The following is a 24,850-nucleotide window of genomic DNA, read 5'->3' on the forward strand; positions in this document are numbered from 1 at the left end:
TTTCTGGGGGAAATTAAGATTGAAGGATGGGTCAGACAGAACAAGGGCCGAGAAGTTTTCCTTCTTTGTTCAAACTCCCGAGTAGGATAAACCTTACCAACTTTGGTAGTGCCTTTACTTTTCTTCTTTATACCCTGATGTTTTAAAGATTAAGAACACGAGAAGAGTTCAAAGGTAAGATACCAACAACGTTCTTGTGTTAAGATCCCTTTAGTAGCTATGAAACCTTAATCAACTAATCTCTTAAGTCCAAGAGCCAGTGTCCCCACCCTGTGAGGCAAAGTTGGCAGCTGACCTGTCTTTTCGTCACTGTAACACATTCCACATCCACAATAGGAGTTCCCCAGAAAAGTGTGTGCCATCGCAGGATCTGCCAGACAGCCAGCCCTGTACGGGTAAGGACAAAGGGGAAGAGACTATGGGATAAAGCTGTTTCTCAAAAGGTAGGCTCTAGGGATGGCCCAAGATGGTGGCTTAGTCACTTATACCTTGCCCTCTCCCTGCAACAAGAACAAAGAACACAGTGAAACTCATGCAGATGACGATGTAGGCACCAGAAGCACGCACAGATGCTAAAACACCAAAGGGAGAGAAACTGAAGGGAAACGATGGACAAGGAGATGGACACACTGGAGGGGCCCTTCCAGCTGGCCTGGTGCAGCCTGGCCATCCTGAGCCAAAGTGAGCAGTGTTCCTGGGTGACGACTACAGAAAGCCATCTTTACAGAACCACAAGAGCCAGAGATGCCGTGCAGGCAAACCCAGAGTGGAGCAAGGTGAGCAGAACATGAACTGGGTCAAAGGAGGGGACTCTGCAGGGAGGTGAAAACGAGCCTGGGGGATCCAGAGAGCAGGGAGGCACCTAGAAAATAGGTCAGAACTAAGCAGCAGCACTGGGCCCTACCATTTTGGTGGGTGGTGCTGCCAGAGCAGAGGATTATGGGAACAGAGGCTAGACTTTCCCCACCCATCTAGACTCTGGACAGCTCCTGCTCCACACACTTGGTCAAGGCCAGGACCAGATTTCCAGCTGTACTTGGTGGGGAGTGCCCCAGTGACCACGCCAGAGACTGGGAAGCATGATTCCCAGCACCCCTGTACCCTTCTGGTCACCACTGATAATGTCCAGTGTGTGGTGCGGTCCCTCGGAAGTGGACTGTGAGCAGAGATGGGTGACTGCCTCTGCCCATCTCTGAACCTACCAGTGATCCAGGATGCACTCGCATGTTCTCATACCTTCTGTCAGGCTATGTTGCTCACTTTGACCACCTGGGCACTGCTCTGCTCACCCAGTGGCAGGTGTATGGGTTCTTGGGCCATCTATCCTGAGATCAGTGGCTGGTCCACCCTTGCCCCAGTCACCTGACAATCAATAGGTGGTAAACACACATACCACCAAGGCAGGAGAGCGCGAATGCTCCCTGCACCTTCATCCGGGTGACTGGCTGGACAGACACATCGCCTCAACACCAACAGCATTCCCATCCCGACAGGCACCAGTGTACCTTTGGCAAACGAGGTGATGCTAGTCCCTCATCTAATGTCCCCTCAGCTACAGCACTCCAGTCCTGAAAGCTGTTTGCACTTAAATCAGTCGTACCTTAATGCCTCAGACCGTAGGAAATAGCAAACAGTGTGAATAGGATAAGATAATTCGGACAAGTGAGCAAGAAAATGGGGATAGTTTTCTATCCGAATGAATAAATGGTAACCGAATTACCTCACAAGGAACTCAAAAGCCTTATGTATTGGATCCACAAAGAGATCAAGGTAGATACAAGACCTAGAATAATTCAGGAAAGCAACATGAGTTCAAAATGACAAGCAGAATATTAGAAGTCATAAAACCCAAATGGTATCCAGAAGACTAATGATAAAATCTGAGAAAATATAGCTCAATAGGAGGGCAGAGGCATAGAATAGAATCAATGGGGAAAAGAATGAGTGAAATAAAAGGCACATCTCTGGGTACTAATTTATTTGAATCATCAGAAGAAAAAATGAAAATCTGAGTTACATGATTATTTCTGGAATTCCAGAACAGGAGGAATGGGAAAAAAAAACCAGAATCTTACAAGGTTTATTGGCAGGAAAGGTTCCTAATATCATGAAAATGAAAGGTTTTCCTGTAAGAAGCTCAACAAACCCCATACAGTATAGACCCAAAAGAAACCAACCAATGCATCTGATAAACTGTCCAAACACACAGGATTTTGAGAGCAACTATTGTTAAGTGAAATAACATCTACAAAGGGGCACCAATAAGACTAAATTCTGATTTTTCTGCAAAAACCATGTAGGCAAGAAGGCAATGGGGTGGCATATGCAAAACCCTGACTGGAAAGAAATGCCAACCAAGAATCATATCCTGCAAAAGTATTTCAAATATTGTGGCAAAACTAGGACATTTCCAGAAAAACAAAAATCAACAGAATTTGTAAAAGCCAGACCAAACATACAAGAAATATTAAAGAGAAACTTTAGGCAGAGAACTAATGATACCAGCCAAAAATCTGAGATTGACACCTGACCGTCTCCTCCAGATACAAATTCAGATAAGGAATTCTAAAAACAATACAGCTGAAAAAGTGAAAATAGGGAACCCAGAATGTCAATCTGTAACTGATGACCACTTCCAAACAAAAGGGGGACCAAGGTGTGGTGATAGAACCTTAGATGGGAGAGAGTCCAAGGGGTAATGGGATACCAGGCTGCCATAGCTTTATAGAGATGAAGGCGAACTAGGGAAACTACGAAGAAAATTAATCTCACCAAAATAAGAAAATAGACTCAGCAAGTACAAAACCAACCTCAAAAGGAACAGCCAAAAAAACCCTAAGTTAGTTCGCCACACAAAATTAAGTGGAACAAAGAAACCATTAACATACACAAGCATTGCAAAATGGCAGCGTCACATATCAATAATTGCGCTGAATGTAAGCGGTTTGCACCATTCCGGAGACACAGGAAAGGAGGTGGGGAAGGGAAGCTAGATTGATGGAAAGGGAACAGACAGAATGGAGATACATGAAAAGGCTGACTTGTTGTGAAAAACGGTAACCAAAGGCCTGAAATTCTTGTTTAATGATGGTTAAAGAGGAGACTAATTTGCTGTGTAAACTGGCTCTAATCTATCTCCACCTAACTCACCGGGGGACTCTTATTAAATATACTAATTTCCATGCTTCTCTTCAACCTTCTGAGGATCTCTGGTGGTGGAGTGGGGTACACTGGGGGCTGCTAATCTCAATGCCAGGAGTTTGAAACCACCAGCCCTACCACAGCAGGAAGGTGAGGCTTTGCACTCCTGTAAAGACTCAGAGCCTCAGGAACCCACAGGGCAAGTTCTCTCCCCCCGACCCCCTCGTATAGCATCACGATGAGTTGGAATGGGCTCGACGGCAGTGAGTTTGTCTTCATTGTCTCCATCAGAATCTGCACGTGATGCCCACCAAAGGGGGGACCCCAGTGCCGTGTAAAGAGCCCAGGGGGATTTGGATTCAGAAGATCGTATCATCTCCGAGGGTCTCGGTTTTCTCATCTTTAACATGCATATGATGCCACTGAACCAAAACGGGGAAAAATGTATGAAAATACATTTGAAAATTGATGTGAGCAGTGACAAGAGGGGGAAATACCTGTGTCTTTGCTTTTGCTCATTGAGCATCTCATCCAGCCGGGACCTGGACAATGACGCTGACACTTCAAATGCGTCAGCATCTTCGCATCTAAGTGCAAGTCCTTCGTAGAGTTCAGAACTCGCATTGGGCCGGAGTTCTTGCTCTCCTTGCCTTAGAATGACAGCTACATGTGATCATATTTCTAAGACAGACCCGTTCTCTCCTCTCACCAGGAAAGGTTCTCGGGCTCTGGGTTACCTCCAGGGCTGATTATTCACTAAGCCAGGTAAGCATAGACTCACTTGTGCTTACTTACTAATCTGTAGGGAGCCATGTCACATGTTTTTCTACTACCTCAGAGATTATCCAGAAAGGAAATGGCCAGTACAGATGTATAAATAAGCACAAGTAAACCTGTGCTTACCTTGCTTACAGGATGCTCAGTTCATGCGAGGGACTGTAGATTTGTGAAGAGGCTTTTGGATTCTGTAGGAAGGTGCTGTGGGTTAGAGAAATGCTAGCCTATCTAGAAGTGGAAACATGTGAACTTGTTCCCCACCGATCAGTAGGTAAATACAAGTAAGCCTGTGCTTACCTTGCTTTGTGGGCAAGTTGACACTGGCTACCTCCACGAAATGATGGTCATGTTGCCTACTTGTGGGTCTAGACCCAAGTCGACCATCAGCACTGAGCTCTGCTTCTCAGACGGCCAGTACTGAGTTGTGAGAGCTAGCTGACCATGTTAAATTCATTATCTTATAATGAGCAACCCTAGCTTAGGAATGAGAGACGGTTGCATTTCTAAGGACCAACATCAACATGAGTGGGCACAAACATCTCTTGGGAACTGCTGGCGGGATTCCCAGGAGCCACTCAGAGCCGGAATGGGTAGTCCTGAAGTGGGCCCTGGGGATTTGCATTTCACCAGCTTCCTAGACGATTCTGATTAATGGTCACTGGAATCCTGGGGAGGAATGCAGCTCTGCCTGAGGGGCTGATTGGTATCCTCCTGGGGGTCAAGTGGCTGTCAAAGCTGGGATGGGACTTCCTTGATGTCCTGCAGCTGTTGCCAGAAGGCCTAATCTCTAGGCTGGCTTCTCCCTGCCAGTCTTCCCTATCTCCGTAAACGGCAGCTCCACCCTTCCACTTTTTCACACAAAAAATGCAAAAGTCATCTCGGACTCCTATCTCTTACACCACACAGTTAACCATCAGGAGCCCTTGTGGCTCCGCCTTCAGACTATTCCAGATCTGGTTCCTTCTCATCTGCTCTACTACCACCACGTCTGACTGCCGTGGCAACATCTCTTCGTGCATCAGAAATCAGGTCGTGTCCCTCAGCAGCCTTTCCTGTTTGAAGGAGTCCTGGTGACACGGTCGGGTGAAAGTTGGAATACTAACTATAAGGTTGGCAGTTCAAACCCAGCAGCCATCCCGAGGGAGAAAGGAAGCTGTTCAGTAAACATGAAGAGCCTCAGGAAACCCTATAGAGAGTCACTGAGTCGTAATCAACTGGATGACCGTGGGTTGATGAGTTTCAGGTTCATAATAGCCTTTCATGGGACGCTCACCATTTGTTACCTGTGGGGTTTTTTTTTTGCTTGGGGGGTGGGGTGGAGTAGAAAATTAGTCTACATTCCAATCGACTTGTAAACATCTCAAGCTTTATGTGTAATGCCAAGTGCATGACTACATCTCCCTTTACCATCGACACTGATGACTAACGTTGCTTTTTTCGTGACATTAACCTAAGTCTCCACGTCTGTTGTCGCACCTGCTTCACAGTCCTCTCTTAGGACAGGAGGGAGGTCAAAGCACAACCCTTCCCAGAACAGCTAACGTCGAGGGGATCCAATACAGCTCTGACTCTTGGTGATCCTGCAGGACCGAGTCGCTCCCCCACAGAGCGTTCTCCCTGCTGGCTGCAGGTCGTCTCAGAAACCGCTCCCTCTCTCGGGGAGAGGCGGGTGGGTTCAAGCCCACCGACCTGCTGGCTAGCCGCAGTGCCGCCAGGACTCTGCGAGGGCAGAACAGAGCAGCTGCTCCGTTTTCTTTGTCCTTGAATGTCCTGAAAAGCACACCCTTTGGTCTTCGTGCTGAGCCATGCCTTCAGCGTAAATGTGATTGGCGTGTGATCCGGTGGTGAGGCAGGGGCTGAAAGCCATCCTGGTTTTACAGCCGGGGAGGCTGAGGCCAACGACCGTTTCTGTGAAGCCACCGGAGCCGTTGTTGAAACAGAGCCTCCTTCGCTTGTGTTCTGAGAGCGTCTGAGGTGCTCGGGTGGGCGCGAACCCCTAGAGCTGTGCTGCTTGACGCAGCTGGGAGCCCAGCACTCTCCCCACCCTCAGCCCCACCTCGCTGAGTCTTCCTAAGCTGGAGAAAACTGAGCGCTTGACACACCCAAATTACATTCATTACTTTTTACTCAAAAAGTCTCCTCCCTTTTCTTAAACCAAGAATAGAAAAATATCTATATATGTAAAAAAATTTTCCCATGGCAACAGTTATGATATTTTTACCATTACTTACTCCCATTATTTCTGCCTAGGATCCCTGGTAGTATAGTGGATTATGCATTGGTTGGCTAACTGCAGGTCAGCAGTTCAAAAACGCCAGCTGCTCCACAGGCGAAAGATAAGGCTTTCTGCTCCCATAACGAGTTACTCTCAGAAACCGGCAGGGGCAGTTCTACTCTGTCCTCTGGGGGCGGCATGAGTGGGGATGGACTCCGTGGCAGTGAAGTTTTGTTTTAGGTTTTGTTTGCGTCTTTGTGGTGGGGGTTTTGTTTTGCCTTGAGTTTTGCCACTTTCTTGTCCACTGTTCAACATTATGCCAAATTTCCTATTGATATCGAAATGGAATTTCTCATCGGAGCCCTCTAGGCCCTGTACCAAATCTTGAGTCAATAACTTGACTCGTACTAGGTACCTAGTCAGATTTTCCACTGGAGGAAAGTTTACTCATCCTGCTGCCCCCACTGCTTGGTGCTTCAAGAGATGGCTCTGTCCACAGCACTGCAGCCCTGTGGAGACGCTAATGCTGCTATGAAACTCTTCGGAGGTTCTTTCTGATGTGCGGGGATAATCTTGCCTGCTCTCTTCTCATATCGAGCCCAATTGATGAAGTATGACTCGGGTCTTGCTTGTTGATGTCCATATTGAATAAACCCCAGCCCCTGATGAATTCCTGCACCTGGCTCTTATGACCAAAATCCTTGGAGTCTGAGGGATGGTACTAGAGGACAGAGGTTAAGCATGGATTTTGTAGCCCGATTTCCTGGGTAAAAACCCCAATTTTAGGCAAGTCGCTTTAATCCTTTGCATCTTAGCTTTTCAATATTCAAAACGGGTAAAAATCATTCCTTCTTCCTTGGGCTGTTAGGCAAATGAAGAGTTAATAACTATGAACTTAGAATACTATCTGCCATAATTGGAACACTATTTAAAGGTTACCTTTATTTTTTAAAAATTTTATTGGGGGCTCATGCAACACTTACCACAATCCACACACATCCATCCATTGTGTCAAACACATCTGTATCTTTGCTGCCATCATTCTTGAAACACTTTCTTTGTACTTGAGCCCTTGGTATCAGCTCATTTCCCTCCCTCCCTCAGAAACCCTTGATAATTTATTTAAAATTCTTCATGCCTTACACTGACCAATGTCTCCCTTCACCCACTTTTCGGTTGTCTGCTCCCCTACCCCCACAGGGAGGGGTTTTATATGTAGATCATTGTGATCAGTGCCCCTTTCTTCTCCCACCTTCCCCTTCCCCTCCAGGTATCTCTACTCTCTAGTGGTCCTGAGGGGTTTATCTGTCCTGGATTCTTTGTGTTTCCTGTTTTGATCTGTACCAATGTCCATCTTCTGGTCTACCCGGATTTGTAAGGTAGAATTGGAATAATGATAGTGTGGGGGGATGGGGGTGGGTGGGAGGACGCATTCAAGAACTAGAGCAGTGGTTCTCAACCTATGGGTTGCAACCCCTTTGGGGATCAAATGACCCTGTCACAGGGGTCGCCTGATTCACAACAGTAGCAAATTACAGTTATGAAGTAGCAACAAAAATAATTTTATGGTTGGGGGTCACCACAACATGAGGAACTGTATTAAAGGGTCACAGCATTAGGAAGGTTGAACACCACTGAACTAGAGGAAAGTTATATGTTTCATCGGTGCTACAATGCACCCTGATTGGCTCGTCTCTTCCTTGTGACCCTTCTGTAAGGGGATGTCCAGTTGCTCATAGATGGGCTTTGGGTCTCCACTCCATGCTCCCCCTCATTCACAATTATACGATTTTTTGTTCTTTGATGCCTGATCCCTGATCCCATCGGCAATTACACAGGCTGGTGTGCTGCTTCTATGTGGGCTTTAAAGGCTGCCTTTCACTGTTATGTTTTCACTTGCTGATACAAGAGTTTCTATTGATCGTATCTTTGGAGATACGCCGCTATATCCTCCCCATTAATTTGTTTGCTTTCTGTCCTCCCTGGACTCAGGAGTGAATATTGGTGTTTCCTGTGCTTCTGTTCACTTCCATCTCCTCCTCCAAACCCAGACCTGGAGCATGACTACCACTCACGGAGGGCAGAGTAGCTTTCTTCCTCTGAAGCAGCGCTGGACACCAGCGCTCAGTGTCCAGCATCCTCCAGTGTCCAGCATCCTCCTGGATGCTCCAGCTACTGCCAGCTCTGAGGGACCTGGAGGCTGAGGTGTGTGCAGCCACTTTGCCACCTTGTGGTCATGCTTGGGATCAGCACCCCCTGTGTCCTGGGAGAAAGCACTCTCTTTCAGCCATGGGATGGACCACATACCACCTATTCTGCCTCATCTCACTGACGATACACACACACACACACACACACACATCTATATATGTGTGTATATATATAGTAAGGAAGCAATACATCTGTTTTAAGTTCTAAGAAAAGAATAAATACAAAGACCTCACTTGATAGTTTCCTCTACTTTTGCCTCCTTTGAGGAGGTCATTGCTATTTGGATGAGTCACAACATTGCTAATATTTTACTATTCTGACCTCGACATCTGGCAGTTTCGTTTCATACACTTAGTGGCTGGCTTTCACTTTAGAGCACTCTCGCCTCATCTTGGCTCACCAACTTTGAAATCAGACCCATATGGAAGCAGTAAGCAGCCCTCGCTGCCAAAAGGCAAAGCAGTTTCATTCCCCCTGGGTGGAAAGTTGTTCCTGTCTCTTCAACATCAAAACCCATTTGTTTATTGCAAATCTAAACTGATCCTATGGTGAAGATGCCGTGTATGATACAGCGTGGCGGCGCCAGCGGTGGAGTCCCTTAGTCTTTGTCCTGCACGTTTGTTTTCTGTTTCAGTCTTCAGGTACAATGGTGCCAACAAGGAGACCTGCGAGCGAAACCACAGGCAGTGCTCGCAGCACGCCTTCTGCACCGACTACACCACCGGCTTCTGTTGCCACTGCCAGTCCAGGTTCTACGGAAATGGCAAGCAGTGTCTGCTGGAAGGTGATTAGTGCGGGCTGGGCGGGGCTGTTCTGTGTGCATTCCTGCAGCAGGCTTGTTTCCAGCCACGCTGTTGGTTGACCGGGGACCCTGCTCCCTGATCAAAGAACGAGCCACGTGTCGGTGCTCAAGACATTGGCGGACTAAGTATATTTGGGCTGATTTCCTGATTTGAGAATTGTCTTGAAGTGTTCCCCACTTTCCCCCAGCTCGGTTAGAGCCAGCTCTGAGAGGAGAGAGAAGATGGGAGTTGGGGAACATGGAGTTGCTCTAGCTAACCCATCGGCTTGTGAGAGAGTGGGTTTTGGGAATTGTCAGCGGGATTGTTTGACTTGTGGGTTTCCGCCATGGATGAGTGTATTTGCTGTCATTAGGGGCACCTCACCGAGTCAATGGGAAAGTGAGTGGCCACCTCCATGTGGGCTACACACCTGTGCACTTCACCGACGTGGACCTGCACGCTTACATCGTGGACAATGACGGCAGAGCCTACGCAGCGATCAGCGACATCCCAGAGCCCGCGGCCCAGGCCCTCCTGCCCCTCACCTCCATTGGAGGCCTGTTTGGCTGGCTCTTTGCGTTAGAAAAACCAGGCTCAGAAAACGGCTTCCGCACCACCGGTGAGTGGGGAACTTGGGAGGGCTGATATCCCACAGTGAGTCAGTAACTGCCCGGGCCTTTATATAGTGAAGGTGGGGCTTAGTGTTTCGTGTCTTAGAGCTACAGGCGTCTCCATTTCCCTCAGAGTGTGTAGAGATGGTTTGGCTGTTTTTGCATGATTGACCATGATTTCTTCCAAATCTTCTCCAAGCTGCTCGGAGAAGTAGGAGCATTTATGTCCTTTCACTCCAACGTGTTGAAATGTATTGGTCAGACTTTGCGTATGGTTTGCACAAACATGTCAACTTCCAAGCAATCCTCTTCGGGGCACCTGGAGGAGCTCTAAGGAGCCCCCGTGGCACTGTGGGTTAGGTTGGGGCTGCTAACTGCAAGGTCAGTCAGTGGGTCAAACCCACCAGCCACCCCAGGGCTGCTGCGCCTATAAAACTCTACAGCCTCAGAAACTATGAAGCAGTTTTCTTTTATCCTCCCAGGTGTCTGGGAGTGGGAATCAATTCACTGGGGCTGTGGTGTTTTAACAGTTGTGGTGGGTCAGTGGTTAGGCACTTGACTGCTAACCCAAAGATCAGAAGTTCAAAGCCACTAACTACCCTAAAGGAGAAAACAGCGGCACTCTTTCTGTAGAGATTGGAGGCTGGAGACTCTAAGGGGCAGTTAGTTCTACTCTGTGCTGTGGGGTGCCTATGGGTTGGAATCGACTGAGTGGCAATGAGTTTAATGAGAGATGATTTTACTTGAAGGGAAAGAGACTGGCTCCCCCACTTTCATGCCCCTTGTGTCTCCGACTTAGCACACCCGCCAAGAGTTTAAACTGCACAGAAATCCCCTGGGGGTCTTGTTGAGCTGCAGAGTGATTTGGGAGGCCCAGGAAAGGGTGCACGGGTCTGCATTTTCCACAAGCTCCGTCTAGGGACCACCCTCTGAGAGCAAATGTGTGTAGGACAGTTCATGGGTTCTCCAGCTCCCTGCCTGAAAAATCTTGTTTCCTGGTGAATTTATCATTTTTAAATTAATCATTTTATTGGGGGCTCTTATAACAATCCATGCATCCATTGCATCATGCACATTTGTACATATGTTGTCATAATCCTTTTCAAAACATTTTCTTTCTACTTGCGCCCTTGATATCAGGTGCTCACGTGTTTCTTCCCTCACTCCCCCACCCCCTAGTGGATTTATCTTGACCATTCATGCAATCAGGTGGTGCAGTCTGTAGGCTTTGGGCTGCTGACCACAAGGTTGATGGTTCAAACCCACCAACTGGTCCTCGGGAGAAAGAGGAGATGATCTGTGCCTCTTAAGATTCACAGCTTCGGAAACCCTACAAAGGCCACACTATAAGTCCGAGTCAGTTCTCCCCCCACCCCTGCTTTGCCTCATGAAAGGAAGTGTTGGGGCAAGTTCTCCCCAGCTCCGCTGCAGTGCTCAGCAGCCGCCACGTCATGACTAAAACCTGAGTTCCAAATAGAGGGGCAGGATGTCATATCTCCAGGTCAGTTTGCACTTAGTATCAGGATGTCCCCATTATTACAGGGATATACTTACACTAATAAGTTATTCTTTCAGATTCACATTTAACCCACACCCTGTGTCGCTGCCTGCCTACACCTAGCAGCTCTCTTTCTCAGCAACAAGTTCCTAGAAAGAGGCGAGGCGTGAGGCAGAGTGACACCACCCTGTGACAGCATTTTTGTTTGTGGGCGTGGGGGAGGGTATGAGAGCAGCTGCAGGGAGGCCTTAGCCGTGAGATCAGGTCATCTCGTAGGTCCCACCACCAGCAATAGTAGGAATGGGGAAGACAAGACATGGCTGGCCGTCATTCAGTGAAGCAAGGCCTGCTTTCATCCTCCTGGTGTCATTTTTCTCCTCGCCCAGGTGCTGCCTTTACTCATGACCTGGAAGTCACCTTCTCCCCTGGAGAGGAGCGGGTACATGTCACTCAGACGGCCGAGGGGCTTGACCCAGAGAACTATCTGATTGTGAGGACCACCATCCGGGGCCAGGTGCCTCCCATCCCTGCTAATTTCACAGTCCGCATTGCGCCCTACCAGGAGCTCTACCACTACTCCGAGTCAGGTGAGTGGAACCTGCTTTTCCATCTGCGAAACGGGGATCGTAAAATCTCCCAAGGTGGTTGGGAGGGTGACGTGAATTTGTACATGGGGTGTCTTCAGAATAGTGTGGGGCACATAATATGAGCTCAGTATGCCTATGATGCCTGTCTGTCTCATAATTGTCAAATATAGTTTAAGTGAACAGGGTTCTGACTGTAATGGGCAACAATATCAATGCCCTTACCCGGTCCTTCCAAATAATAGTAACAATCATAACATTGTATATAGGACTAGGTAAGACTCATATAATTATATATACTTTCTAATAATGCTATCTGGGGCGTGTACGATTGTTGATTAATGGACTTTATACTTGTTGTAACTTTGCTTCCATGCCAGTCATGGCAACCTGCTTTTTAAAAAATCACAGGGAAAAAATCTGTGCAGTATTTAAAATTAATGTTGGATTTGGAGTCCGAAAATAGAAATTCTCATTGTGGACTTTTAGAAATCACTGGGAAAGATCACTTACCAGTTAAAAGTCTACATCTTTTGAAGGGTAAGAACAACACCTTCTCTCGCCCCTGTGTGGTGGGTATGGTGTGCAGACACCCAGAGGCTTGGTTGAATTGGGCCTGCCCTGGTCTCCGCTTCTCCTGCCACGGGAGTTGGGTAGAGGAGGAAGGCAAGAGAACCAAACAGCTGCCAGCCAGATACCTGGGCTCTGGACTCGGGCTTATGTTGAGAGATCAGACCCATGGCTTTCCCTGGAACCCTCCAGACGTACTTAACTGAGAGGCAGTGAAAGCAGTCAGGTCCGTGATGCGAGAGGATGAAATGCTTAGAAACTTGCTAGCCAGATTTATTTCCACTCCCCACCACCTTAGGCTACTTACTTGACCCCAGGAAGCCTCTTTTCACAGGGTCCGGATGGCTGTGAGCATGCACCCAGGCAAGGGCTTGGCAGGCATATAGTACAGTAGCATCGACGGCAGTACCAACCCTCCGTTAAGAGTTTGACTTCACCTCCACTCAGGTTCTAGTGATTGCCTTGCAAGTGTTCCGTATAAAGTCAGGGACTTTCCAAGGATGCGTGTTCCAGGAGTAAGAGGAAAATGTAACTACACAGCAAAATATGAATATTTTTCATACTTTAAAAAATGACAGTGAGCAGCTGTGTGGATGGAAGAGTTACAACTCAAGATATACAGTGAGACCGATTTAAATGCAAAATTGTCAATATTTAGCATTGAAGTCTCAGTGTGAACCTCAAAAGATAAAACAGGCTTACCATGCACCCAGTGTCCACAGACTGTTTTAGTAATAAAATTTGTGTGTCTGTTATGAGGCGGGGAGAGAGGTGGAAGTTTCTACTTCAATAAAGAGTTAGTCTCAGAAACTCAGGCAGTTCGACCCTGTCGGGTAGGGTTGCTGTGAATGGGAATTGACTCGATGGCCACGAGCTTGGTGTTCTTGAGTTATAAGTTGGTGAACTACGATCTTGTAGCTTCTTAAAAGAAATTAGTGTATTAAGCAACAGCAAAAACTATGCGGAGAAAACTTGCGGGTATGGGAGTTGAGCTGTCTGTCTACGTATCCATCTATCTGTCCATCCCCTCCCTCTTCAGTGCGACTCTATCCTGTCTATTGCAGTTGTGACTTCCACAAGTTCCAGGGACTACTCTCTCATATCTGGCGCCACCAACCAAATATTGTCCTACCGCATCGTGCAGAACATCACGTTCCAGGCCTGCAGGCACGCTCCCCGGCGCCAGGGCTTCCCGGCCACCCAGCAGCTGACTGTGGACCGGGTCTTTGCCTTGTACAATGCCGACGAGAGAGTGCTCCGGTTCGCTGTGACCAATCAAGTCGGCCCTGTGGAAGGTGAGGCTTCCCTTTTTCTTGATGTTGAGCGTGAATTGCATCTAGCCTTTTTTTCCCAGCATTCCTTTTTAAGTAGTCTCAGAGTGATTTGCAGAAATTAATAAGAGTTACTGGGTGCCAGTCTGTGTCACACGGCTAATTAAAGGATATTCTTTGTCTTTGGGGTGGAAATGAAGGCCAGGAAATGAAGCACAGTAGGTGAGGCTGGTTTTCATTAACAATTGTGTATGCTGACCAGCGACAGGATACATCTGTGAATGAGATGGCGGAGCTGCTGCCCTGGCAGCCCAGTTAGGAGACAGAGCTCTGCTGACAAGTGTTGGTTATTGTGATAGCCTAGTCTGGAGACTCACGAAAGATGCCCTCGAGGAAACGGCATTTCAGTCAAAACCGATGGGAAGCATGGCACCAAACCAAATGACTGTACCAATGAAGAGCCTTTAGCTAATTCATACATAATGGGTGACCGATTACATGCTTTTCCTCTAAGACGGGAACAGATAAGGATGTCGGCTGTATCCACTGCTATCCAACCTGGTGCCTGGTGGTGGTAGCCAGGGCAGCTTGCAGGAGAGCAACGTGACAAGCATCCAGGGTAGAAGGAAAAAGTAAAACGATGACTCTCCTCTAAGAACATAATTGTGTAACCACAAAGTCCTAAAGAATCCACTATTTTTTTAAATCGTTTTATTAGGGCCTCATACAACTCTCATCACAATCCATACATACATCAATTGTGTAAAGCACATTTGTACATTCTTTGCCCTCATCCTCAAAGCATTTGCTCTCTACTTAAGCCCCTGGCATTAGGTCCTCATTTTTTTCCCCTCCCTTCCCACTCCCCCTTCCCTCATGAGCCCTTGATAATTTATAAATTATTATTTTGTCATATCTTGACCTGCCCCATGTCTCCCTTCACCCACTTTTCTGTTGTCCATCCCCCAGGGAGGAGGTTACATCAGTTCCCCCTTTCCAACCCACCCTCCTTCTACCCTCCCAGTATCGCCACTCACACCACTGGTCCTGAAGGGATCATCCGCCCCGGATTCCCCTGTGTTTCCAGTTCCTGTCTGTACCAGTGTACATCCTCTGGTCTAGCCAGACTTGTAAGGTAGAATTGGGACCATGATAGTGGGGTAGGGGGGGCGGGGGTAGGAAGCATTTAGGAACTAGAGGAAAGTTGTATTTTTCACCGTTGCTACATCGCACCCTGACTGGCTCGTCTCCTCAAGACCCTTCTGTAAAGGGATGTCCAGTGGCCTACAAATGGGCTTTGGGTCTCCACTCTGCACTCCCCACCTCATTCACTGTGATAAGATTTTTTGTTCTGATGATGCCTGATACCTGATCCCTTTGACTCAACTCGTGATCGCACAGACTGGAGTGCTTCTTCCACGTGGGCTTTGTTGCTTCTGAGCTAGATGGCCGCTTGTTTACCTTTAAGCCTTTAAGACCCCAGACGCTATATCTTTTGATAGCTGGCACCATCAGCTTTCTTCACCACATTTGCTTATGCACACATTTGTCTTCAATCTTATCAGGGAGGTGAGCACACAGTGATATGATTTTTTGTTCTTTGATGCCTGATAACTGATCCCTTCAGCACCTCGTGATCACACAGGCTAGTATGCTTCTTCCATGTGGGCTTTGTTGCTTTTGAGTTAGATGGCCGCTTATTTACCTTCAGGCCTTTAATAATCCACCATTTTTTAAATGATGATGGCAACATATGTACAATTGTGCTTGACACAATGGATGTATGCATAGATTGTGATAAGAGTTGCAAGAGCCCCAATAAAATGATTTTAAAAAAATGAATCCACCAAAAAAATTACCAAACTAATTTAATTATTAAACTAGTAAAGCTCTTCAAGGTTGCAGGATACAAGATCAATATTCAAAATTAGTTATGTTCCCATACAGTGGTGGTAAACAAAATGAAAATTGATTTAAGAAAATTCTATTTCAAAAAATAAACTACTTAGGAATAGAAGTGTAATACTTGTACTCTAAAACTTACAAAACAGTTTGAAAGAAATGAAAGGCTATCTTAATAAATGGAAAGATATCTCATTTTCATGTATTGGAAAACTTAATATATTCTTAAGATGTCAGTACTCCCCATTCCTTATCAGAATCCCAGATACATTTTTACAGAAATGTCCTGGAGTAGCCAAATAATCGTGAAAAAGAAGAACAAAAGTAGAGGATGTGCTCAGATTTGTTAGGTAATCAAGACTGCAGTACTGGCATAAGAACAGACAAAGATCAACAGAATAGAATTTAGAATGCACAAATATTCATGAATGCTTTTGTTAACAATTGATTATCAACAAGAGTACCAAAATTTAGTGGGGGGTAGGAATCATTTTGTTCTTTTTGTAATAAATGGTTCTGAGACATCTGGACACCTAAATTGGATCCTTACCTCACATCATATGTCCCAAATGACTTAAACTAGATCCAATACATAAATGTGAAAGCTAAAATGAGAGTATTCTTGTAAGCAAATAGTGGGTCACAACCCCTTTGGGGGTCGAATGACACTTTCATGGGGTTCACCCAATTCATAACAGTAGCAAAATTACAGTGATGAAGTAGCTACGAAAATAATTTTATGGTTGGGGGGGTCACCACAACTTAAAGGGTCACGGCATTGGGAAGGTTGAGAACCACTGGCCTAGAGGGTCGACAGGTGTTAAATTAGGTGAAGGGAAGAGAATTCGCTACACCTGAGGAGGGGAGAAGAAAAGACGGAAACATTCCTGTGGAATGTGGTGCCCACACAAATCTGAATAATATAATAAAAATACACTTTAAACCCAAGAATTTTATATATGTGAATTTTTATCTTTTGTGGTGTTGTTGTTAAGGTGTAAAAACTCAAAAGAAAATAGGCCTGAAAGCAGCAGTTCTCAGACTGCAGTGCATATTAACAGTGCCTGCAAAGCTTGATGCGCAGGCAGGTGTAAATGTTCCAGGCATGCTACAGGAGGATGGGGCGGGCACTTGCACCCAGTCAAATCAAGGCAACAGTCTGCTTTTGAAAGCCAGTAGGTTGTGTGTTCTCTAAGAAGGTGGGAAGTACGAGAGGAGAGAAGAATGCCCTTATCTAGTCTCCAGATTGGTCCTGATCTGTCTAGAACTGGCACCGCAGATAGGGAACGCATGCGCAATACCGGGCTTTATTAGTGACCCAGAGGCCAGCCTTTATGTCTGCCCAAGCTCAAGGGCTCAACGTGAAAGCGGCACAGCAAGCTCTTAAGAGAAACTAGATTGCTCTCTGAGGCAGAGATGACTTATAGTGCAACTGCTGTCTCTTTGTTGGTTTTAGGCAACTTGGTGGGGGGAGGGCGGGGTCTAGGCAGTGAATTAATAACATACAAATATACACATGTTGGTTGATTTTTAGGAGGACATGTACATTTGGAAGGGAAAGACTTACTACAGATTTCTCAAGGGCAGATTTAAGCAAAAGCAGCTGGGGAAAATGTCCTTTACCTATAAATGGACCATTTAGCTCTTCTCCGGCGTAAGCTTCCAATCTGTAAAAATGGTCTTTTGCGTGAGAGACGACTAAGCCATAGAGCCCCATATAGAATCTGAAATGACTTAGGGAGCCATCGACCTGTGGGTGTGCTTTTCTCACACGCGGAACATGGGGCAGAGAAAGCCAGCCGACTGCAGAAGATTAAGAAAGTAGCACGTACTGAGACCCTTAGGGGAATGAACTCAGCCCATCTTCAAACCATCTGATTCCAATAAAGCAAGCCCAGCCCCTGCCGTCCACCAGGCTCCATCCCACCAAGCAGAAGCATCCTGCAGGATTCCCAGGGCCGCAAATATTGGTAGAAACACTGTCACGTTTGCCTCCCCTGGAGCGGCTGCTGGGTTGGAAACTGATTGAGCCTAGCGCTTTAGCCACTGCGTCACCAGGGCTCATCACCCTGGCAGCAGATGTGATCATCTCCAGGTGGTGAGCCTGAGGTGTAGAGGGGAAGCCACCTGCCTGCCCACAGCTAGTGAGTGGTGAGCTGGGCTCGACTTCGACCTGTGTGACTGCATCTAACTGAGGACTCCTTTAAAAAGGAGTGGGTATCTGGTTCTCAACCTTCCCAATGCCACGGCCCTTTAATACAGTTCATGGGGTGACCCCGTATGTGGGCGTATCTGCATGTGGGCGGACCCACCTGGAGATGGGCAGGGGAGTGGTGTCTCCATTGGAAATACGGCCTTAGGCCCTGTGGGAAAGGGGTGGTGAGAACCAGTGATTTAGGCCCCTCTGCTTGGACTCTGCTCCCTCCTCCTGACCTCACGCAGCCACGCTGTTTATTCTGCCGCAATGGGAGACAAGCCGAAGAGGGAGGGGGTAAAACAAAACAAGGACAAGAGCACACCAATGACAAAAAGAACACCGTTTTTCTTTCCTCCTCCGTGTGTAGCGCGGCATCTTGTCTTCCCCCCGAGGCGGGATGCGTGTAAAACAACACAGCTGTCTGGACCTGGTGTGGGAGCATCCAGGCCTCTCGGGGCTGAGAAGGCACCATTGTGCCTTCCCAGGGACCAACCTGGGCCCATAGCCCGTGCCTTTCCAAGACCCCCTGGCCCCCACAGATGCACTGGTTCTTTGAATGGCACAGGTGGGCTGCTGCTTTGGGGGGAGTCACAGGACAGGATCCAACCATGCTTCCTGTCCTTGCTCCCACTTCAGGCCCCTTTGAGCGAGTTGACGACACTTTGGGCAGAGGGCCGTGCAGTGATGCTGAAGGGCGGCTGCCAAGAACTGTTGTTGCTTTAAGGGGAATCACTTTTCCCTTCATTAGAAGAGCAAATTAGTTCCAGATTCTTTGTCGGAGTCAGTTTAAGAGGCTGAGGGTGAAGCAGAAGATGTCCTCTTAGGGAGGATACGTCTATTTACTTAGTACAGTAGAAGAGCGAGCATAGAGAATGACCAGCCACGTGGCTTTCGAGATGTGTGGGAAATTGTTTTGGGAAACCAGTGTTGAGTGAAGGGGCTTCCTGGTGTGTGACCCCGGGGCCTCGCACTCCTACGGGCTCGCAGCTGGCCTAGTGGTAGTGGCACTGCCTTGACATGCCTATTTGTTTTTAACAAGGGACCCTGAGTTTTCATGGTGCTGAGCCCGGCAGGTTCTGGACATGTTCCCTTCTATTTCAGGTCAACTAATGGACTGGTTCATATCTTGTCCAAGTTTGCAAGGAAATTCTTTCCAAGTGGGTGGTGCTTTGGGCCCTTCTCTCCTCTTTATGATGGCTAGCAGGGAGTGAGCTCTGTACCCGTGTGTGTGTGTACTCTCGTGAAACACTTCTCTGGAATGTGCCATGGTGACATTTTGCTGTAGGGATGGATTGGATTAGGGCACTAACCATTAGTAGTTACAAATTAAAACAGGTTGAAGATTGCTTTTTGTCTTTGCTGGGTAAGCCAATCATTTGGTATAGAATCTCCTCCTGAAATGGAGAACTACAAAGAGGGGAGCATCGGGCTCTTGCCTCAGCATAGGCAGCCAGGGAGGACGCGATCTCGTCACTTGTAGCTGGTGCATGTGCTGAGCCCTGAGCCAGGAACTTGGTCTACACTATCAAGTGGATTTAGTCACTGTAACCCAAATTCTGCGCTTCCTTCCCATCTGCCAAGAGATCCAGCGGCGGCATGAGGAGGTGAGAAGCAGGGGGACTTCTGCTTCATTTAGGGAGCTAAGCTTCTCCTGATACACTGCAGTTTGTCCGATTTAAATAGCGCCAGAGCTGCTTGGTGGTGACCCTCTGACTTGGGCAAGATTCTATTACTTCAACCAACATCATTGATGTGAACTCACAATTAACCCATGGTCCTCCTCCTTTTAGGCAATGACATACATGGGAACTATTTGAGAATCTTTTATTCCAAGAATACACTATTGTACTTCTTTCAAAGTGGATTGTTGTTTGCCAGGAAGCACAAGTCCCTATCTGGGAACTAACCCAGGCGTCCTAGCTCAGACTGAAAGGAAAATCTTCAAGGGCCATGCCCGGGGCAGGTGGGCAAGCACTGGGAGATGGCCAGTCTATGAGCTAGGGTACGTAGGCCAAGCCGACCGTTAACTGTTGGTAGACCCACTTCCATGAGGTAAGGGGTCAGGGGCAAAACAGGTGGGACTGAGGAGAGTGATGCGAGCCCAGGAGGAGGTGGTACTAGCAAATGAAAGGCATGTGGCAGAGATGGCTGTTGGTTGGAGACAAGCCTACCGAGAACTCTACCAAGGAAGTGTTCTCACAGTGCAGGCAAGAAGTCATGAGAGTCCCCCCGTACCGTTGGGTAGTGAGACTTTTGCAAGATCTCAAAATGTGCTACAAAACACAGACAAGTCGACCTTCTGTTCCAAGGACTCGCCGGTCTCTTGTGCCCTGACTGCCATCTCCATCCAACAATCATGTTATGCTTTTCTGTTTTATTTCCTCTCCACCCACGCAGAGGATCCAGGCCCTCCTCCAGTGAATCCTTGCCATGATGGCAGCCACACATGTGACACAGCAGCACAGTGTCATCCAGGGACAACTGTAGACTACACCTGTGAGTGTGCACCTGGGTACCAGGGAGATGGCCGGAGCTGTGTGGGTAAGAGCCGTCTTCTCTTACCTTTCTCATGCGCTTGTTGACCGCCCTCTCCCCAACTGTGTTCATATGTGTGTCCGCTCATCTATGTACAGACATGTCTTCCTTGTTATCGCCATTGAGCCGTGAGTTTAGTTACTGGCCTGAGAGTGTTGCTGAAAAACGAAAGTTGCTTCTGGTTGAGTTCTTGTTTTTTTTCTCCTGGTTGAGTGTTGAGAGAACAGTTTGGCGTTGGTATGTGGAGTAGGACTTGTGAAAAGAGCACGCCTTTTGTAATTCTGAGATTTTTTGAATTCTACGTTTATAATTTTGTGCCTGTATTAAGTATTCCTTAGATTTAGTAAAACGTCTATTTTAAAGGTAACTTTAAATTTCTGACATGGTTATCGTTCACCTATGGTATTCCAAAATGCAGTGGAAGTGTGTGTGTGTGTGTTTTCAGTGCTTCAAATGTCCACGGAATCTTAATTCCATTTTTTCCACGTTTGAAGCCCATGTACAATTTAAGAGAGAAAAACCTTTACACCTTTTCTTCTTAACACTCAACAATGTTAACATGTTTAAAGAATTTTCAGGATGTGTTTTCTAAGATGATCTCCCTGTGCAGATAGTGACTTGAAATATCATGTATGATGCTCTTGGACCATGCCCATATCTCTGGTGGTTAGAAACATTACAATCTGGTTGCTGTTTGCTCCACTGGCCTGTGGGTCCCTCCTAGTGATGAGAAAACGTTGGCATTCCAGTCTTGCCGCTCCTGAGACCTTTGAATAAAGCAGCATGTGTCTGTTCTCATCCCGTCTTAGATGTAAATGAATGTGCAACTGGCTTCCATCGCTGTGGCCCCAACTCCTTGTGCATCAACTTGAGGGGAAGCTACAGGTGTGAATGCCGGAGCGGGTACAAGATTGCTGAGGATCAGCACACCTGCATCTGTAAGCGCCACAGCCACTTCTCTCACATGGGCCAAGAGGATTGGATCTTGCCCTTTTAATTCAGACATGTTGCTGCATCTGTGCAGAACCTCTGCTGTATGATTTCTTGGTGGGGGTGGGGTGGAGGCGGGGTAGCATTCATGTAGAATTGACTTAAAGCTATAGCCCAGCCCTGATTTCTGATGGCTAGCTTCAGGATTGAGTTTCTGAAGTTCTGAATCCTTATTTAGGATTCCTGTCAGCCCCGGTACTTGGCCCAATCATGCCACAAGTCTGTGAACCTCTCCAATAAACATCCAGCTCTTTACAGAGGTCAAGTTCTATTTTTAAAATTAGAATGAAGTAGATGTGCGTAATTCACAGACAATTGTTTCACTTGACCAACCAAGGAGGCGCTCTGGTTATGCCCTTTCTAATGATCCAAGAAATACTTTGGACCTAAGATATAAACAAAGGGACTAGAATTCCAAATTCATCCTATTGATGGAGCGAGGCACTAGTAGAGAAAATACACTCTTTAATAGGATGAAAAAGTAGTAATGATAGTAGAAATGTGTGGGTGTAGCAGTTGTTCTGGGGAATTACTATAAAATGTACCCAAGGATTGTTTTCATGGCTGATCTTGCAAACCCACTTTCCAACCGCAAGCAGACCAGAGCTTCTCAAACTTGAATGCTCATGAGAATCATCCAGAAATGTTGTGAAAAATCAGGGTCTGATTCACTGGATCGGTGCAGGGCCTGAGAACTTGTATTTCTTAAAGGCCCCCAAGATGGGGGTGGGTCTATGGGCCACAATGGGGAGGAGTCAGGTGTGCCATTAGCAGGCCAGAACTGGTGGCAATCTTGCCTTCTCTTTGCAGTGATGGGCCCACCTCCCAACCCGTGTGAGGATGGCAGGCACACCTGTGCTCCTGCTGGGCAGGCCCGGTGCATTCACCATGGAGGCGACACGTTCACCTGTGCCTGTCTGCCAGGGTACACTGGCTCAGGGCACCACTGTGCTGGTGAGTACATGCAAGGCCACTTCAGCTGGGTGTCGGGGGATGGGGGGGTGTGGATGATTTTCCTTAGATCTGCCTGGTTGAACATATTCCCTTTGTCCTCGGGGGAGACACTCCTCACGGGCTGGCTCGACGGTGCCTGCTGAGCTAACCTTGTCCCTGGGTGGGAGGGATTTCAGAATAGCGGCATGTTCTCCTTTATCTTGGAGAAATGAAGTCTCCATCTTCCGGTCTGTCTGCTTCACGGCTCAGCCCCATGCTTCTCGGCACACCTGGTGGTTTGTCAGAGCCACTGTCCCAGTTGAGACCGTATCGTGAGCGGTCTCTGAACATATGTGCAATTATACCCTCTTTTCAGTCCCCTCTCCTCTAAGACGAGGCAACGGCAGCACTCTGTGGACAGAAAAGGTGAATGCAAACCGATTATTGAAGCTTTTCTCCCAGAAATCCAACCTCCCTGAAGACTCTGTACGATATTCTCTCAAAAGCAGTGAATGAGAATGCGGGCATAACTGTTCCAAGTCAACTGTGTCAGGAACAAAATGAATGTGTGACGTTGTTAGTGTAAAGCGTTGCCTAATTCTAAGAACTACCGCTTCCCACTGCCTTTGAGTCAATTCTGACTCTAGGGACCCTATAGAGCAGAGTAAGGCAGCTTCCTTCAGTTTTCAAGCCTGCAGTTCTTCACTGGAGCAGAAAATCTCACTTTTCTCCCATGGAGGGATGGGTGTATTTGGACTTCCCACCAGGGGGTTAGCAGCCCAGTGCATAACCCACTGTGCCACCTGGGAACGGCACAGTACACAATTCAATCTCATGCTGTGTGTCAGAGGCACCCACAAATATGTGGTCAAATGAGACATTGGGGATGAGAGAATGCTGGCAATGGGGGTCTGTGTGGGGAATGTAAATCTAAAAGACAGGCTTTACCCCTCCTTGGTCTGCTTGCACCCGACCAACTAGGCTGATTTGCTGAGAACAACCTGCAACTCCTGGAGGCTGCACAGGGGACCTCCCCAGCACACGTGGGATTCCTTCCCTCAGCCCACTCCTCCTTCCCTTTGGTTAGCCGTACAGGCTGACTGGTCAAGCAAGTTGACACAGCACATCATCGATGGAACAAATGAGCCAGGGTAGTGTTAGGTGGGGTCAAATAGAGAAACAAATCCGGGGACTCATGTGTGTAAGAGTTTTATATCCAGAAGTAAATTATCTATTAAGAAAGTGTCCCAGCTCAATCCAACTCTGGTCCCTCAGTCCGGTCCTAGACTAGTCCACGATCCCTCTTCAGACTCAGCTGCCACATACAATGATGCTGAGTGCAGGAGGGTCGCAGGCTGGTGGATGCAGCGTCGTGTGGATCCAAGCTCTTCGGTAGGGCTCTAGCAACATCCACAGTCAGCAAGGAGGAAGGGACACGCAGAGAGAGGGGGAGGTTAGACAAAGAGGCACCATCAGGCTATGACCTGATTGGATACCACCCCTATCCTTTTGTACATCGACAAGTTGACATGAAATTATGTAACTACCACACGCTGCATAGCAATCCAGCCCTTTTCAGAAATGTCAGGCTGTTTGGTATTGTCTGAACTTTGGCCTTCAATTGACTAATGTTCCTATTTTTTAATGGTTTCATTGGTTATACTTTTTCCTCCAATTTAATTGTTCAACCATATTAAGAAGACTTGAGCAGTCATCACCACAGTCAATTTCAGAACATTTTCTTCTCATACTTGTTAACCTCCCATTTCTCCCGATCTTCCCTTGCCAGGCCCTGAGTCAGTTATCAGTCCACTTACTGCCTCTATAGGTGTGCCTGTCCTGGCTCCATGGTCCCATTTTTGTTGTACAGGACTGCTGTCTGCTTTTTGTTTTGTTCTGGCTCAGTCCTATTTTAATTTCATTTTTCCTTTTGAAATCATCGGAGGCTCATATAGCTCGTACATACATCTATTGTGTCAAGTAGCTTTGTACACATGTTGCCATCATCATTTTCAAAACATTTTCTTTCTACTTGAGCCTTTTGTTTTTCCTTAAACTGATATTGTTGAGTTATCAAAGGATGTCCATTCTCAGCTGGAATTCGTTTGTCCTGGTATTTGGCCCAATTAGATTATGAATTTGATCAATTTTCCCAGCACTTTGAGGTAGAATCGTGATCTCCTTAAAAGATTCTTTGTGTGACTCAATACTCTAATGATTGGATGGTAGATTTTTGCCAGAAGGATTCACAGTTTCACCTTTGGCTTTATCTCTATATCCTGCACTTTTTTTTTTTTAATCTGTAGACCAAATTGTACTGATTAGTGTTGCCTGCTGTAGAGTCGGTTCCGACCCAGAAGGAAACACGACCTGGGCCATCCTCGCAATTGTTATGCGCAAGCCCGTTGCTGTACTGACTGTGCCCGTCCATCTGCTTGGGGTCTTCCTCTCACTGACCACTGCAGCTCCCGGCACGGTGTCCTTTTCCAGGGCCCAGTGTCTCCTGATCGTGTGTCTGGATGGATGAGCTGACGTCTCACCGTTTTCTCTCCTAAGAAACTTTCTGCCTGCATGTTTTCCTCAAAGACAGACTTGTTTGTTTTACTGGTAAACTGTATTATTCTAACCGAGCT

At 47.2% G+C, this 24,850-nt stretch overlaps 1 protein-coding gene across 2 annotated transcripts in view; it reads left to right on the plus strand.

The window, feature by feature from the left end:
* The window catches only part of NID2 (nidogen 2), an 85,260-nt gene that overhangs the window by 36,089 nt on the left and 24,321 nt on the right, over window positions 1-24,850 (plus strand). For both annotated transcript variants that reach the window (XM_075531178.1, XM_075531179.1), the window contains exons 5-11: window positions 8,979-9,128; window positions 9,500-9,745; window positions 11,622-11,822; window positions 13,454-13,684; window positions 20,157-20,300; window positions 21,104-21,232; window positions 22,095-22,238. In XM_075531178.1, coding sequence (XP_075387293.1) covers window positions 8,979-9,128; window positions 9,500-9,745; window positions 11,622-11,822; window positions 13,454-13,684; window positions 20,157-20,300; window positions 21,104-21,232; window positions 22,095-22,238 — 1,245 coding nt within the window. The remainder of the gene's footprint in view (window positions 1-8,978; window positions 9,129-9,499; window positions 9,746-11,621; window positions 11,823-13,453; window positions 13,685-20,156; window positions 20,301-21,103; window positions 21,233-22,094; window positions 22,239-24,850) is intronic.

This window comes from Tenrec ecaudatus, chromosome 14 (assembly GCF_050624435.1).
Source record: "Tenrec ecaudatus isolate mTenEca1 chromosome 14, mTenEca1.hap1, whole genome shotgun sequence".
NCBI classification, from domain to species: domain Eukaryota; kingdom Metazoa; phylum Chordata; class Mammalia; order Afrosoricida; family Tenrecidae; genus Tenrec; species Tenrec ecaudatus.